Source organism: Cryptomeria japonica, chromosome 8 (genome assembly GCF_030272615.1).
Source record: "Cryptomeria japonica chromosome 8, Sugi_1.0, whole genome shotgun sequence".
Classification (NCBI taxonomy): Eukaryota; Viridiplantae; Streptophyta; class Pinopsida; order Cupressales; family Cupressaceae; genus Cryptomeria; species Cryptomeria japonica.
In genome coordinates this window covers 247,913,692-247,931,184 of record NC_081412.1, presented here as the reverse complement: position 1 = coordinate 247,931,184, position 17,493 = coordinate 247,913,692, and the positions used below count along the sequence as shown (strand labels likewise).

General features: G+C 36.0%; 1 protein-coding gene across 5 annotated transcripts in view; it reads right to left on the bottom strand.

Moving 5' to 3' along the window:
* The window catches only part of LOC131060014 (peroxisome biogenesis factor 10), a 128,677-nt gene extending 111,414 nt beyond the window's left edge, over nucleotides 1-17,263 (bottom strand). Inside the window, exons 1-3 of one of the 5 annotated variants that reach the window (XM_057993110.2) lie at nucleotides 16,861-17,263; nucleotides 15,776-15,996; nucleotides 15,558-15,589 (exon numbers count right to left, since the gene is read on the bottom strand). In XM_057993110.2, the coding sequence (XP_057849093.1) occupies nucleotides 15,558-15,589; nucleotides 15,776-15,996; nucleotides 16,861-16,868 (261 nt within the window). In that variant the 5' untranslated portion in view covers nucleotides 16,869-17,263. Of the gene's footprint in view, nucleotides 1-15,557; nucleotides 15,590-15,775; nucleotides 15,997-16,646 lie in introns of all 5 variants that reach the window. The other 4 variants (XM_057993105.2, XM_057993108.2, XM_057993109.2 and 1 more) reach the window with 4 other exon arrangements.
* Between the last annotated feature and the right edge of the window lie 230 nt (nucleotides 17,264-17,493).

Genomic DNA, 17,493 nt, shown 5'->3' with positions numbered 1-17,493 from the left:
ATGGTTGCTTCTAACATCCTTGCTAGACTTGGCGGCCCATGTTGCTTGCCCTTCAAGCCCATTACCCATACACAAAACATCTTTTGAGTTCGGCATGGGGAGTGCAATCTGGTTCCTTGACTCCAAGGGTCCTTATGACCACTTGTGAGCCCCTCGTCACCACTGGATTACACCTCAAACCTCTTCCCACAAGATGCAGCAAACAGATTGAACCAATTCTTCAAGTGCATACATCTCATATGGAGTAATCTAAATAAATAATGCTACTGTATTTACAAACATATCCAGTTTGAAATCGATTGTAACAAATACTTACTTATAGATATGTATCATATAACTTATTGTATAAGGCTGCTGCGTACCTCAATCCCTGCTTCTGCAGACTTAACTAATATGATTGGTGTTGATGCTAGGTTGCTGGTATAAGTGATGTAACATACCTGGCCGTATGTTGTTTGCACCTATAAATCAATTTCACTGAATGTTTGAGAGCCAGACTTATCACTGCCCTTTCTTCTAGTTGGAACGATTGTCTTATATACTATTCAGTGGCAATGAAAGTCATGTTGCAAAATACATGACTCTTGACTGTTCATAACTGCCACTTTCCTTGCACCCTTTCACATCTATTAGCCACCGATTATTCTCTTAATTAATTTGCTGTCACATGATAATAAACCATACATCCCAGGTATCGGTTAGATTACAAATTAATCAAATTATCATTAACATTATTTACGGTTTGGTGTTTGTCTTAGACAGCAATTTCGATCTCTATATATATTTATTTTATGCTCCATTGGGTCTGCTAATGCATATTCTCATTTAACAATAAATTAATATATTATCATAGAATTCAGACTGTTGTGCGAATGATTGTAACCTTGCTTGTATTATTATTCTTCTTGCTGATCAATATTTTTCTAAACGTAACGCCATATCCTTCCCCTCCGTGTCCTCCTACCAAGAACAAGGATGTTGTTGCCTGTAACTTAATAACAGTTCTGATCTGATCTGATCCATGGTGAAGTCCCCAGATGCTTTTGATTCTTTTCCTTTATATCTCTCAATGTGAGGGAGAGGTCACACTTCATCATATATGCCCTTTGGCAAGAGACACGCCCTTTGACCATTAGCACCCTTTGGAAGAGTGCAACTCTGCCCTTTGAAAGGGACACAACCTTTCACAATCAGATCTACACTTCTTATTTAAATCAGATCTGCACTTCTGATTCCCAAATTATCCCCCCTCAAATGATGTTCTCCTCTCCCTTTTATATCTCATGTTTGAGGGAGTCACAACTTTTCATTCCATCTCTTTTGACCATTCATTAACTTAATTAAATTTTAATTATATTCTTTTATATTTTAATTTTTAATTTTATTTTTATTCTTTTGAATTTTAATTTTATTATTATTATTTACCATTAAATTCTATTCCAAAGTGGGGACATTAAATTCCACTTTCTTCTTCTAGGATGATTTTAGGTGAGATCACTCACTACTATTCCAATCTTTCTACTGAGGATACCCCTTTAGCAAGGGAGGAAGAGGATCTTATCATGGGGTGCATTCCTCCGTTGGTTTCTAGGGAAATGAATGACTCACTGATCAAACCTATCACTTTGGACGAGCTAGAAGGGATTTTGTTTCAGATAAAGAAAGGGAAGGCCCTTGGACTTGATGGTTTTCCTATAGAGTTTTATCAGGAGTTTTCAGACATTCTCAAACAGGATCTTCTAGAGGTGGTTTTGGAATCTCAAAAGAACAAACAAATGCTAAGAGCCATGAATGCCACATTCCTTGCTCTCATTCCAAAAAGAGGAGCTGATTCTTTGGACCTCTTAAACCCATAGCCCAAAATTATTACTAAGTTGATTGCAAAGAAACTAAAGCCATGGCTTAGCTCTTTAATTTCAGAGCAATAGGGATGTTTTGTTACTGGCATACAAATTTTGGATGGGTACAACAGAGGCTATCCATTCCATGGCAACTTCCATAGAGAAAGCTATGTTCATGAAGCTTGACATGGCCAAAGCCTATGACTATGTCAATTGGTCCTTTTTGCATAATATTTTGGCAATTTTTGGGTTTGGCAGTGAGTAGATCAAGTAGGTCATGAGTTGTGTTACCTCCTCTTTCTTTGTCCTCATTAATAGTGAACCCTCTAAGCTATTTGGTGAGTCTTGGGGTCTACACCAAGGGGATCTTCTATCACCTTATTTATTTATTTTAATGGCTGAAGGCCTGGGGAGATATATCAAGTCTCGTGTTAGGCAATAGGTAATTCAGGGTAGGAATTGTTGGATATTTTGTCATTGATGTCAAAGGATGATGGGGAGATATATCAAGTCTCGTGTTAGGCAATAGGTAATTCAGGGTAGGAATTGTTGGATATTTTGTCATTTATGTCAAAGGATGATGATCAAGGTTGTGTAAATTTTGGAGGATTACTCAAAGTAATAGGGAACTACGTTTGGCATTATTGAAATGAATTGGAATGAGATGCTTTTCAAGCTGCTGATTATTCATTAGATCTTCTTCAATTGTTTAGTTGAGCTACTTAGTTGTTTGGTTGAGCTACTTGGTTGCTTAGTTGAGCTACTTGGCTGTTTGGTTGAGCTACATGGTTGTCTGGTTGAGCTCCCTAGTTGTGTGTTTGAGCTACCTGGTTGTCAGCTTGAGCTGGCTGCTTGTCCAAGTCATCTACTTGCTTGCTTCTATTGTTAGCCAAGTCAGATTGCCATGTCATTGGTTGATTTTTCAAAAGTTGCAACTTCCATGAAATTTTAAATATGGCGGCTAAATAAGCATTCGCTATTTTTACACAATGTTTTTGGATGGCTTCCGGAAGTAGTGCTTGGCAATTGTAATTGAAACGAACATCATTATGTTATTCTCTATATTGGTGCAGCAGCTTCGTTTCCTTTGGTAACATCTTGAGCGGTTTACGAGTTGTGTTTCATAATGTGTCAAATTTCTTTCTGAGCACTTTTTAAACACCGACCTTTATTTGCTAAAACAGTGAACGTGGCTTTTGACTTTTGATTTAGCAGACTTCATGAATTCTATTATGAGGGTGCTATCCGATAGTGGCGTGAGATATCTTTTTATATCTCATGTTTTTGACTGTTTTGAGTGCTTGCATTCTATGTTGAGGGTGCTATCCAATAGTGGTGTGAGATATCTTTTTATATCTCGTGTTTTTTACTATTTTGAGTGCTTGCATTTGTATTCTCTAATTCAATTTTTTCTGCCAATCAATTTCTGTGTGTTTTGAATGAGGACGGGCTGAAACGTTTATGTATTGTTCCAGTTTGTGATTGTATATGTATGAGGAATGTTTTCAAAAGGATGTGTGTGCTTTGTGAAGGATGCCTGAGCTGGTGAAGTGGTGAAAATAAGGAGGATATGATCGTGCTGAGTGCAATACAGAGAAAGATTGAGCAAAGTTTCTAAGGAGTCTAGCATTATTTTTCAGAGTGAGGAGCTTATATTTGAGAGATATTTTATGGAGCTGCATACATGAATATGATAGAGTTATTGAATGTAAAATGTGAAGATCTTTCTAAAAGTTTCAGTAATTTTATAGTATGAAAAAGACTAGAGTAGGTGCTTCAGTTGGTTGAAGTTGGTGCTTCAAGGGGAGTAGGTGCTCTTGAGTGAGTAGGTGCTCGCATTTGTAATTTAAGTTGGTGACCATTTGTTAATGAAAGCTATTATGTGTCGTGGTTTTTCACCCGAAAGGGTTTTCCACGTGAAATTTCATGCATGCATCTTAATGTTTGCTTTCTCTATATTTTATGTGGTTTCATGTCTTTTAAAAATTTAAAATACTAATTCAACCCCCCCCCCCCTCCCTCTCAGTATTTTTTGTGTGCATTTCAAGAATTGGGGTGATAGAGTGCCTCCTTGTTCTCACTTGCAGTTCGTGGATGATACTACTCTAATGAGTTAGAGAAAGTTAATGAGGCTATTAATTTAAGGTCTTTGGATGTTTACTTGGCGGCTTCTAGGCAAATGACTAATGAGGACAAGTCCTCTATATTCTTCTTTAGTACTCCTAAGCCTATTCAAACCAGGAATGCTTGGATTTTTAGATTTTAGATTGGTGCTCTTCCCTTGGTGTATCTTGGTATCCCCGTTTCTATTGGCTCTTTGCCCGGTAGGTTTTGCCAAGAAGTCTTATATAAGTTCCATAGGAAAGTTTCTCAATGGACTTGCAGGTGGTTGTCTACTGTTGGGAGGGTGATTCTCCTAAAGTCAGTGATTCAGTCTATCCCTATTTATAGTTGTTTTGTGCAAGCTGCTCCTTCTAGCTTCATTCATGAGTTTGTTGTTCTCTCCCGGCAATTCTTATGGGCTGGTAATTTGCTTGTGAAAAAATGGAGTTTGGTTAAGTGGGATTCTATCTGTAGACCGAGGCAAGATGGGGGTCACAAGCCCTTGTTGGTATTTTGGTATGGTTTTGTCATTAATGTCAACACCTACTGAATACACCTACTTTGGAGATCCAGCAACATTCATCGGCAAGCAGTAATCTGTGCAACAGTTACTGGTATATGATTCACCAACAAGATATATTGTTCACCGGTACCTGGAATGACATGGAAGACACTTAGTAATGTCGAAGACATCGTGTGGACACTTTATTTTGAAGTAATAATCATTGGTATATTCATATTTGCATATTTGCTTTTACCGGCAAATAGGTTCAGGTTATCTAGGGTTACACCGGCAGGTTTATCTTTTCCAGATCAGCATGGCACGCTATGGAGATGATTTATTATTGTTGTAAATGCATTAAGCCGACATGTTTAATCGGTTATTGCATCGGATATTATATTATTTGTAAAATGTTTTTATTGTAATATCTTGTAGAGCCGACCTACTAAAATTGGTCTTAGGGTATGGTATAAATGTAAGATCTTATTTGTAAGATCAAGTGTGGAATGCGAAAAAGAATTAAGTGAAGGTATGTGCGCGATCAAACAGAGGCACACACGAAGACATCATTTGAAGGTGAAGTTAGGTTTTTGTAGAAGCATATCAGCATTACATCGGTACTGAATCTAGCATATGAAGATGCTATTTTGTGCAGTACATTCTTATTGGATTTAACCATCCAACTGTAGTCAGTGTGACTCCCATTTGTGATTAAGCAGTGAGCTCTAGGTTGTTGGCCTTTCTGCATGTGCAGACCCCTTTTGTACACTTACTATCTACAGTAGTATCATCTGATTGTGGGTAAGGTTTCCCACCGTGGTTTTTCCCCTTACAGAGTTTCCACGTACAAATATTGGTGTCATGTGTTGTGGATGACTTTATGTTTATGTTTCATGCATTAATCCTTACCAGTATAGCGATTTACTGTTAACACTGTCTACCGGCATACTTAACTGGTTTACCGGTATTAAGCATTAAGTTGGTTAATTACTTTTTGGTTTGAATTTATTAGACAACTGATTCACCCCCACCCCCCCTCTCAGTTGTCTCCAGGACCTAATAATTGGTATCAGAGCCTAGTCCTCTTTTTGCAAAAGTTTAACAACTTGAGGAGATCCAATGTCTACTAATTATTTCAGGAAGGACAGTCCTAAACTTGATGGAACCAACTATGGGATATGGAAGATCAGAATGGAGACACATCTGAATTGCATTGGTAAAGACATCTGGGAAGTTACTAAGAATGGTTATACTGCTGCTGTAGCTGGTCAGACTGCTCCAACTACCTTAGCCAAAGATGAAGAAAATGATTGCAAAGCAAGAGAAGCACTCTTGAGAGCATTATCAGATCAACAAATCATGGGATTATCAGATAGGTCTACTGCTAAAGCTATTTGGGATCATTTGGAAACACTGAATGAAGGAGACTCCACAGTCAAAATTGCAAAACTTGAAAGCTTCCGAGTCAGGTATGAACATCTGAAAATGGAAGAAGATGAAAGGATTTCTACTTTTATGGAAAGAGTAAATGAAATTGTTTTGGGTATCAAATGTTGTGGAGGAACCTTGAGTGAGGATGAGATTGTTTCAAAAATCTTAAGAGGTTAGCCACCAGCATATAAAATGAAGGTTACTGCTATAAATGAGTTGAGAACAATGCTTAATACATCAGTAACTAGGGATACATTGATTAGAAAACTTTCAGCTTTTGAAATTGAGGAGTTTGGTCATGTTGCTACTATAAAGACTGATTTGGCCTTTAAAGCAACAACATCATCTGCTCCATCATTTGACAAATCAGACTGGAGAGCCTTTTATGCAAAAGAACTTGAAGAAACTAGAAAGGAGAATGAAGAGCTTGAAGAACTTGAAGCACTATTTGCAAGGAAAATGCCAAAAGGTCTAATTGGAAGTAAGTATGAAGGTAAAGCACCCTTTAAATGTTTTAACTGCAATAAGATTGGTCATATGGCTTCAAGATGCCCTGATAGACATGCTAGACTAAGAGAAGAAGCTAGAAGATCATACAAGCCTAATCCTGAATATCAGAGATACAAATTTAAGAAGAACAAAGATAAATCTTGTTACATTGCTGATGAAGGTGTGACTGATGATTCTAATGAGGACCCAACAGACAATGGATAGGTTTTTGTTGCTATAACAGAAGATCAACCGGCACCTATTGCTCAACCGGTAGAACAAGCCCTAGCAGCTAAAGTTGAATCAAAGGATGAATGGATTATTGACTCAGGATGTTCACATCATATGACTGGAGACAAAGGTAAATTCTTGAACTTTCAAGAATACAATGGAGGTTTAGTAAGATTTGGAAATAACAAAGCCTGTTCAATCAAAGGTAAGGGTTCAATATCTCTTGATGGTAAACATAACACTGACAATGTCTACTATGTTGAAGGATTAAAGCATAATCTTTTAAGTGTTGGTCAATTAGTTGAGAAGGATTTTCATTTACAATTTAAAAATGGAAAATGCAAAATCATGAATAGAACTGGTTTGGAAATTGCAACCAGTAATCAGACTAGAGGTAATATCTTTCATTTGAATAACAGTGAAAAGGCATGCTTAATTGCACATATAGATGAAAGTTGGTTATGGCATAAGAGACTATGCCATGTAAATTTTGATTGTATGGTAAAAATCAGTACTTCTAAGGTAGTTAGAGATCTACCTAAAATTGTGAAACCTCGTAACACAATTTGCAAGGAATGTCAATTTGGAAAACAAGTTAGAGCTAGTTTCAAAAGTATTCCAGAAAAATCCAATAATGCTCTTGATTTAATTCACACTGATTTATGTGGTCCAGCTAGAACTAAAAGCTTACAAGGTGATAGATATTTCATGCTAATTATTGATGATTATTCTAGAATGTGTTGGGTTACTTTTCTCAGAGAAAAATCAGAAGCACTTGGGAAGTTCAAACTATTCAAAGCAATGGTTGAAAATGAAACCGGTAAAAAAATCAAATGTTTAAGATCAGATCAAGGAGGAGAATTCACATCTAAGGATTTTAATACATTCTGTGAAGTGAATGGAATCAAAAGACAGTTATCAGCACCTCGGACACCACAGCAAAATGGAGTTGTTGAAAGGAAAAACAGAACTATCTTGGATGCAACAAGAAGTATGTTATCAGAAGCAAATCTACCACATGTGTACTAGAGAGAGGCAGTAAGCACTGCTATCTATACATTCAACAAAGTTCACATCAAAGGTGAAACCGGTAAGACCCCTCATGAACTATGGTTTGGTAATATTCCTACTCTTAAGTATTTCAGAATTTTTGGAAGTAAATGTTATATTAGAAGAGATGAGTATATTGGCAAATTTGATTATTCATCTAAGAGCAAGGCATATAGATGTTTTAATAAAAGATTGCAGAAAATTGTTGAGAGTACAAATGTAAAGATTGATGAACAATTCAGAGGAACTTCAAGGTATATAGACTCTGAACCGGCAACAGAAGTCATGACAAATGAACCTACACTGAATCCACCGGTACAAAATGAAGATCCAGTTACCCTGGTATCATCAGAGGATTCCACAGTAATTGAAGAACAACAGCAAACTAAGACACCTCGGTATGTAAGACTGAATCATTCTAAAGATTAGATAATTGGAAACAAATTTAAAGGAGTTATGACAAGAGGAAGATTGGCAAATGAAGAGGTATGTCTTATTTCTCAAATTGAACCATCATCTATCAATGAGGCATGTGAAGATAAATTTTGGATTAAAGCTATGGAAGAAGAATTAGGACAAATTGGGAAAAACAATACTTGGACATTAGTTCCCCGGCCTAAAGATAAAAATGTAATTGGAACCAAATGGGTATTTAGAAACAAACTTAATGAAGATGGTAAGGTTGTCAGAAATAAAGCAAGACTAGTGTGTAAAGGATATTCTCAGAAAGAAGGAATTGATTACAATGAAACCTTTGCACCGGTAGCCAGAATTGAGGCAGTTAGATTATTCTTGGCTTTTGCAGCTCACAAGGATTACAAAGTTTATCAAATGGATATTAAATGTGCATTTTTTAATGGAGATCTTGAAGAGGAAGTTTATATTGAACAACCTGATGGATTTTCTTTGACAGATAACAATGATATGGTTTGCAGGTTAAGAAAAGCTCTGTATGGATTGAAACAAGCCCCAAGAGCTTGGTATGCAAGATTGGATAAGTATCTTTTAAAGATTGGTTTTACTAAAGGAAATACAGATAGCAATTTATATTACAAAGTAACTAATGATGACATCTTGATTATTGAAGTATTTGTTGATGATACAATCTTTGGAGGAGAAGATGGATTATGTAAAGAATTTTCTCTTGAAATGCAGCAAGAATTTGAAATGTCTATGATTGGAGAAATAAAATTATTTTTAGGATTGCAGATTTTACAGACTGATAAAGGTATATTTTTGAGTCAATCTAAGTACTTGAAAGAACTACTTAAGAAATTTGGGATGGAAAACTCTAAACCAATAAGCACACCTATGACTACAAATGACAAATTATCTCAAAGAGATGAATCTACACCTGTTAATCCAACTAGATACAAATCTATGATAGGAGGTTTACTGTATTTGACACAAACCAGGCCTGATATTATGAATGCAGTATGTATTGTTTCTAGATTTCAGAGTAATCCTAGGGAAAATCATGAATCAGCAGTGAAAAGGATTTTCCGATACTTACAAGGCACAGCAAATCTTGGATTATGGTATCCTAAAGATAAAAATTTTGATCTATGTGCATATACAGATGCAAATTGGGTAGGAGATGTGGATGATAAAAAAAGCACCACTGGAGGAGCATTCTTTCTTGGAAAGAGATTAGTTTCTTGGTTGAGTAAGAAACAGAGTTGTGCATCTTTATCAACAGCAGAATCAGAATATGTTGCAGCAGCAACAAACTGTACACAGGTACTTTGGCTTAAGCAAATGTTGAAAGACATAAAGGTAAAATGCAAGGAACCTATTACTATATACTGTGATAACACTGCAGCAATTGATATATCTAAAAATCCGGTATTACATTCTAAAACAAAACATGTTTCTATCAAACTGAATTTTCTAAGGGAAAAAGTTGAAGAAAAAGATATAAAACTGGTTTATGTGAATACTAAAGAACAGCTTGCAGATATTTTTACAAAACCTTTGCCTAAGGAAACTTTTGAGTATCTCAGAGATCAGCTTGGAGTCATACCACCACCGGTAGAGACTTAGACAGTTAATGATTGTCATCAACCGACAGAATTAAATGGACAAATCTTTTATTCCGGTATTTGATGAGGAAGCTACTTCTCAGGGGGAGTAGTTGGTATATTGAATTGGTTGGTATTTTGTATGAACTTGACTTTTTGTGACTTTGGCATTTGATGTCAAAGAGGGAGAGATATCTATGGAAAAACACATTATCTTTTTTATAAGAAAAAGAGATTTTAGGGGAGAGATTTTGAAAAACACATGAAAAATTGGTATTGTTACTCCCAAGGGGAGAAATAGAGATTGTTGGTTTTTGTACTTGGCATTTCTGTTTTGGCACTGTGATTGTTTTTCCATCTTGTGTTGCCATCAATGCCAAAGGGGGAGATTGTTGGTATTTTGGTATGGTATTGTCATTGATGTCAACACCTACTGAATACACCTACTTTGGAGATCCAGCAACATTCACCGGCAAGCAGTAATCTGTGCAACAGTTACTGATATATGATTCACCGGCAGGATATATTGTTCACCGGTACCTGGAATGACATGGAAGACACTTGGTAATGTCGAAGACATCGTGTGGACACTTTATTTTGAAGTAATAATCATTGGTATATTCATATTTGCATATTTGCTTTTACCGGCAAATAGGTCCAGGTTATCTAGGGTTACACCGGCAGGTTTATCTTTTCCAGATCAGCATGGCACGCTATGGAGATGATTTATTATTGTTGTAAATGCATTAAGCCAACATGTTTAATCGGTTATTGCATCGGATATTATATTATTTGTAAAATGTTTTTATAGTAATATCTTGTAGAGCCGACCTACTAAAATTGGTCTTAGGGTATGGTATAAATGTAAGATCTTATTTGTAAGATCAAGTGTGGAATGCGAAAAAGAATTAAGTGAAGGTATATGTGAGATCAAACAGAGGCATACACGAAGACATCATTTGAAGGTGAAGTTAGGTTTTTGTAGAAGCATATCAGCATTACACCGGTACTGAATCCAGCATATGAAGATGTTATTTTGTGCAGTACATTCTTATTGGATTTAACCATCCAACTGTAGTCAATGTGACTCCCATTTGTGATTGAGCAGTGAGCTCTAGGCTGTTGGCCTTTCTGCACATGCAGACCCCTTTTGTACACTTACTATCTGCAGTAGTATCATCTGATTGTGGGTAAGGTTTCCCACCGTGGTTTTTCCCCTTACAGGGTTTCCACGTATAAATATTGGTGTCATGTGTTGTGGATGACTTTATGTTTATGTTTCATGCCTTAATCCTTACCGGTATAGCGATTTAATGTTAACACTGTCTACCGGCATACTTAACTGGTTTACCGGTATTAAGCATTAAGTTGGTTAATTAGTTTTTGGTTTGAATTTATTAGACAACGGATTCACCCCCCCCCCCCCTTCTCAGTTGTCTCCGGGACCTAACAGGCCTACTCTAGTTTGGTTCTTGGTATGGATCCCCTCCTATCATTTCAATTTATCTGCACCTACGATCTCTGAGTAACAATTTTATTGAGGTAGGTTGGAGCAAGGTGGAAGATTACAAAATTTCTCAAAATTTGGGTCAAGTTATATTGTATAGATGGAAAGAGCCTCATGAGTGGCCTCCAAGGGACTCTAAGGAAGATTGTCAGGAGCTTGGTAAGATTTTGGCATGTAACTCTTTGGAGTGGAATGATATTCTTGCCTGGGGCCCTGATCCGAAAGGTAAATTTTCGATTGCTTCAGGATATCAAGAGTTGGACACGCAAATTTACGGGAGAGCGGGAGTTTCTTGGTGGAAATAGGTGTGGTGTAAGTTTTCGTGACCCAAATGCAACCTTTTCATGAGGTTGGTTGTCCAAAATAGGTGCCTCACCTGGGACATGACAAATCAAGGATTTCAAGGTTCTATATGTATTATGTGCAATAACAATGAGGAAAGCTCTCCTCATATTTTCTTCTTGTGCCCTTTCGCTAGGGAAATTTGGCATTGCTGGTGGGGGGTCTGGAGTAAGACTTTTGTCCATGCTTCCTCCTTGGCTGAGTTTTGGGGTCTTTTGGGGAATTCCCTAGCTAAGACTTCGTTTCTGCACATTGTTTGGCATATAGACCCTTCTTTTATTTTATTGCAAATCTGCTAAAAAGAAACGAAAGAATTTTCCAAGATAAAAAAAATGATGAGTCATCAATTGTGGATGCGAATTATTAATGCTCTATAGGAGACTTTATATGCATAGTGTGATCTAAGAACCCATGTGGACCCAGGCGATGTGGCTATCATTCAGAGGTTGGGTTTCACTGATTCCAATATAAGGATCCCCTCATCCAGAACTGCTCGGCAGGCCAAGTGTAAGTTACATCGAGATGGATGTTGGTCACCACCTCCTCATGATATGTTGAAGCTAAATACTGATGATTCTTTCAAAGGTAATCCTGGGCATGTTGGGATTGGTGGGGTTGATAGAGATAATTTTGGGGTTGTTCAATTCTTCTTTTCTTGGTATAGAGGTCAACATACTAACAATCTTATGGAAGCTCTTCCTATCCTTTATGCTTTGGAGAGAAGTTGTGCCCTTGGTTGGAGAAAGTTCATCTATGAATCTTAGATTGCTATTGATATGCTGAACAAGCAACAGGTGGAGGGAGCGAACTGGCAATTGGTTGTGGTGGTCAATCAGATTGTGATACTTTGTGATTCTCTAGATGTTGATACCTTTTCCATATCCCTCAAGAATGGAACAAGGTAGCAGTTTGTTTGGTGAAATGGGCTTTTGAACACCTATTGTGTTGGAAAGTGGAGGACTGGGGTCTCTTGTCCACAAAGTATTCTAAAAGTTCTAATTATAAAGGACATGAGAGACTACTTGGGGGATTTGAGTGAGCCATGATTGGCTGGTTGTTTTCTTGGTTGGCCTGTTGTTATGCTTGTCATCTTTTGCTGCTTTGTATTGATCTTTGTTGATTAATAAATTTTTAACTCTTTCTTTAAAAAGAACAATATGTAACTTCAGCAAAAAAAAAAAATTTGTGATGAGACTAGATGACATTTAGTCGTGCAATAAGAGATGAAACAAGCGAGCTAAACTAGCTACCAACTGCCAAAATTTTATCATTTCATTTAAATGTCAGGGATTGACAAGTGGCAATCAACCAATAAACTTTTGTCTCTGTTAAATGGGTATGTATCACAAATGCTTATATGTCTATCTATAATGCCTCCATTGCTCCAATATATGTATCGTTTAACAATATCCCTCCATGACATTAAACCTAATATCAAAAGACACTACCAAAGCAAAAGAACTTGCTCTTAAATTTAAATTGTAAAACATGGGATCCGAAAGAGCAAAGCTTCAATGGATAAAAATTGTTTTTATGTGCACTCATTAGTGCATTTTCATGTTTGAATCAACCAGAGGAGAATGAATAAACGATGTAAGAGGCTAGCTTGTATTTTATATGACTTTCTCAAAAAGTTAGAATGTCTGAAGAGGGGAGCTTACCCAATAAATAGCAAACAAATGCTTAAATTTTTTTTTTGATTTCATGTCATATTTCGATTTTCCAAGTTTGGTTAGTTAACATCGATAGAGGTAGACACATCAAACAACAACATTTTTGGTCCATGGTCTCCTAACACTAAATATCTTTAGCGAAAAAATAGAAGTTGTGAATTAGATGCCATATAGTCATCTCACAAGAGAAGGTGGCTATCAACTATCAAAATTTGATCATTTAATTTAAATGTAGGAGCTAAACAAGTGACAATCTATATAGACAGATAGATAGATTCTACTTCTTGTCAAGTATGAGAAAAGGCATGTAGTGATCAACCGACAAAAACTCTTGAATCTGTGAATTGGGCATGTATCACAAATGGTTATGTATGTATCTATAATTTTTCCATCACATTTTCCAATATATGTATTGCTTACAATATCATAGGTTTTGGTTCTTCCTACACGACAAGCAAACAGCTATTGTGGGATTCTCAGAAAAAATTGCACATGAGAGGGATGTTATTAGGTACTAATTTTTCTTTGGACAATAAAGGGTCTAATTTTTGTAGTCTATTCATAGATTCATGATGCCTTCTGCATTTCTAACTCTTAACGTGCTCTCATTTAATTTAATCTTTTAAGTTAGCTTTGACTATCAATGTTAAATATGTACAAGACAAGGTATTACCCACTACATTTTCTTTTTAAGATTCATTTATGGGTTTGGGATGGAATTTTCAATAACTAAAGACCGTCTTATATAATCTTCAACTGCCTAGTTCTCGAGACTCTTTGGGCAAGATACACATCTGTCCATATATTTCAAATTCTTTATTTTAAGATGATGTTTCCATGTATCAGTTGAGTAACACCGTTAAGAGCTCCTATCACAAATAGGATGGCTATATTTTGCATATTAGAACATGGATCCTCAGGAAAGCATTACAAGCACAAATAGGGGGTCTATTTTTGTAGTGTATAGCCTAGTACAACATTATTTCCCTTTCATATATTCTTGACACTTTGACATATCTAATTTTTAGTTTGCTCTCTTTTAATTTCATCTTTTCAGTTTCCTTTGACCATTCATGTTATATGTTCACAAGACAAGGCATCACTTACAGCATTTTATTTCCTTGATCCATTGATGGGTTTTGGATGGAATTTGTCAATAACAAACAACCATCTTATATTACCTACAACTGGTGAGCTCTTCTCTTAGGGAAAAATGCATGTACTATGGTCCATATATTCCAAATTCATTATTTTCAGACAAAAAGCCCATGTATCAGTCGAGTACTGCTAAGAGTTACTTATCACTAATAGTATGGCTACATTTTGCATCAATGTTGACTGTTCCAAATAATCATCAATTGAATGACCATATTAAAACATAGAACTCCATGAAAGCATCACAAGCACATGACCATGAATTATTAACATGATAGAAATGAATGAGTAAATGATGAAGAAAACCTCTACTGATTAGCATCTTGTATTGTAAATTTCCAGATCTTCATTATGGATAATTTTATTCTTAATAAAATTATTTTAATAAAATTGAAACCCATTTTACGATCAAATACTCTAATGATGGCATAGAATATGTTTCTGCAAATAGGCATAGTTGCAAAAGTATTTCATATGATAGGTATTATTACAATGCTTATCAAATTATGCCAAAATTTAATAGAATTCAACTATTTCGTCTCAAGTCAAACTTCATAGGCCTATATTTGATGATTAGTTGATTCACAACAACCCATCTCTCATGACCATAAATGATTCACTTAGCATTCATTGCATCTGACCATTAATGATCCACTTAACACTCATTGCATCTAGGTGATGCTAACAGGGGTGGAACACCTGAACTTCCCAAGAGTCCACCCATCCAAAATGCTCAATCTCAAGCACATTTAATCCTAAAAGTTCCCCACAATCAAGCCCACTTGGCTTGCTACTTCATTTGGTAAAACTTTGGCAACTAGTATGCTTATGAAGCATTCTTTGTAGATCTCCCTAGCTCATTCATATTTAGCTGATATTTTCAGTGTATCAAATTATGTCATGATTTGTTAGATTCAACCATGTAGTTTCAAGACAACGAAGCCTAATGAGCAGCTCACTGCAGCACTTAATTTGTAATTAAAAATCTTCTAACAGAAGTGAAATCTATTTCGAATCAAAAACTATCATGATGGCAAATAAGCTTTTGAAATAAGTGTGCAAGTAGAAAAGTATTTCATTTAATTGGTGTTTTTACAGTATCAAGTTATGTGATGATTTATTGGGATTGAACTGCATAGTTTGAAAAAAAGTCGCCATCTCCAAGAGAGATTAAAAATTCACAAACAATAGCTGCTTGAGAATAGCACTAACCTCATTCTGGTAGGCCACAGCAAGCCTTGTGCCTGCAAAGGAAGTAAAAGTTACTAATAAACAGTCAAAGAAAACCTAGAGATAACAACTAATTCTTCTTTCAGCTTGTGGTGATCAATACAGTATAACATTAAAACGAGATCCAACCCATCATGCACACATTGCAATCATTGAAGGATAATAACATAATCCCTATGAAGTAGATAAGTGGAACAAACCAAAGAGATGGCGAAATGCATCATGGCAAGCATTATAAACATAAGATGCATAGTGATCATCCTTTTCCGCTGCTCGCATCATTTCTGCTTGGGCTGCCGGAGAAAACTGCTTCATAACTGCCTTTGCCCTTGGCCCAACGTCGTCACTTCCAGCATCTTCTTGTCTTTGTCTTTCTCCAGCCATGTTAGCCATAACTAACAAATCTGCACATGGGTGTGAACTGTTGAAGTCTCACTCTCTCTAATGTTGTTAAAGATAGAATGCAAATTGATCTAGATCTCTCATGTGAAGCAATGTCCTTAGCACCTCTAATCAGACAAACCATAAACAATAACAAATCCAAAACATGTACTGCACAATTTCAACTAAGCAATATGAGGAAGTAATAAAATAGAAAAAAACATTAATTTCAGCTCTCTACAAAAATAAAAAGAAGTCTCACACATCAATCATTATTAACATATTACTGGCAATGACTTATGAATCGGCTTTTATAAATGTTCTCTATTTAAAGCTCCCTGGTATCAAAATCAAGCATCATTTTTTCTTGTACCCACTTACAAAGCTTCTAGAATTTTGTTGGCCGGACATATCTCCCTTTATGACAGTTGAAATAAGTATAACTAAATCCCTACAAAGTAAAAGAAAGCAACTATCTTGACATAGCACATAAAGTAAAAAGAAAGGAACTATCAAAGACGTCTTGAATGAGAGAAGTCAGTCCTGAATGGAATGAAACATCAGGTGAATGAGCAAATGGAACATAAACTTAAATGCAAGTCCTAATAACAAAGATATAAAGGCATTTGTTATAGAAAATTTTACAAGTCTATGTGAAAAAAAGCATCAGGAAAAAAGACCCAATTTTACCTTGATGAATTTAGCAGCACTTATGATCATCAGCAAATGGTCTATATAGAGACAAATTTTCTTTGGAGAGTACAGACTCTCATAATTCAATTGAAGACTAACTCACATCATCTTTAGTGTGAAATAGGTATATAGAAGATAGAAGAAGTCAAAATAAGAATGAGAAAAAAGAGTTTGTATTTTTATTTGAGATAGTTGAATTTGAAAAGCTTACAATGACATAATTATACAAGTACTTTAACAGCAGCTTTCTTATAGGGTTTGTTCAAAGAGGAGATGGTTGAGAGTCAGTTGGAAAACGCGGCAAGAACTCGCCTAACACACGGGTACTCGCGTTGCAAATTGGGCTGGAAAGTAACTCATCCCCGAGATATCAGAAAACATGTGGTGATTTTAGTCCCAAAACTCACGAAATCGGGCACCATAAACCCTAAACGCATCACCTAACTCGTCCATTGGCTGAAAAATAAAAAGGAGAATCGATTTTCGTTTTAGGTTATCAGTTGTTTATTTTGAGTCTTCAACACACCATTCTGCACGAGCACAGCTGCCACGATCACTGTAATCGGGTTGAACCTTTTTGTTTGCAGACGGGACATTTTTGTTCGAATGTAACTTATATTATTATTTATTCGCACATTTTAGGCACAATGTAATTTGTTATATTTATTATTTATTATTTTTGTAATTTCTTATATTTATTATTTTTTCGCACATTTTAGGCGCAATGTAATTTGTTCGAATGTGTTACATTCATTATTAACACCTTAATGTTTAATATATCCAATGGTCCGAGATTTCAATTTTTTTAATTTATTTTTTCTAGTCTTTTATTAGTGTTTATTGC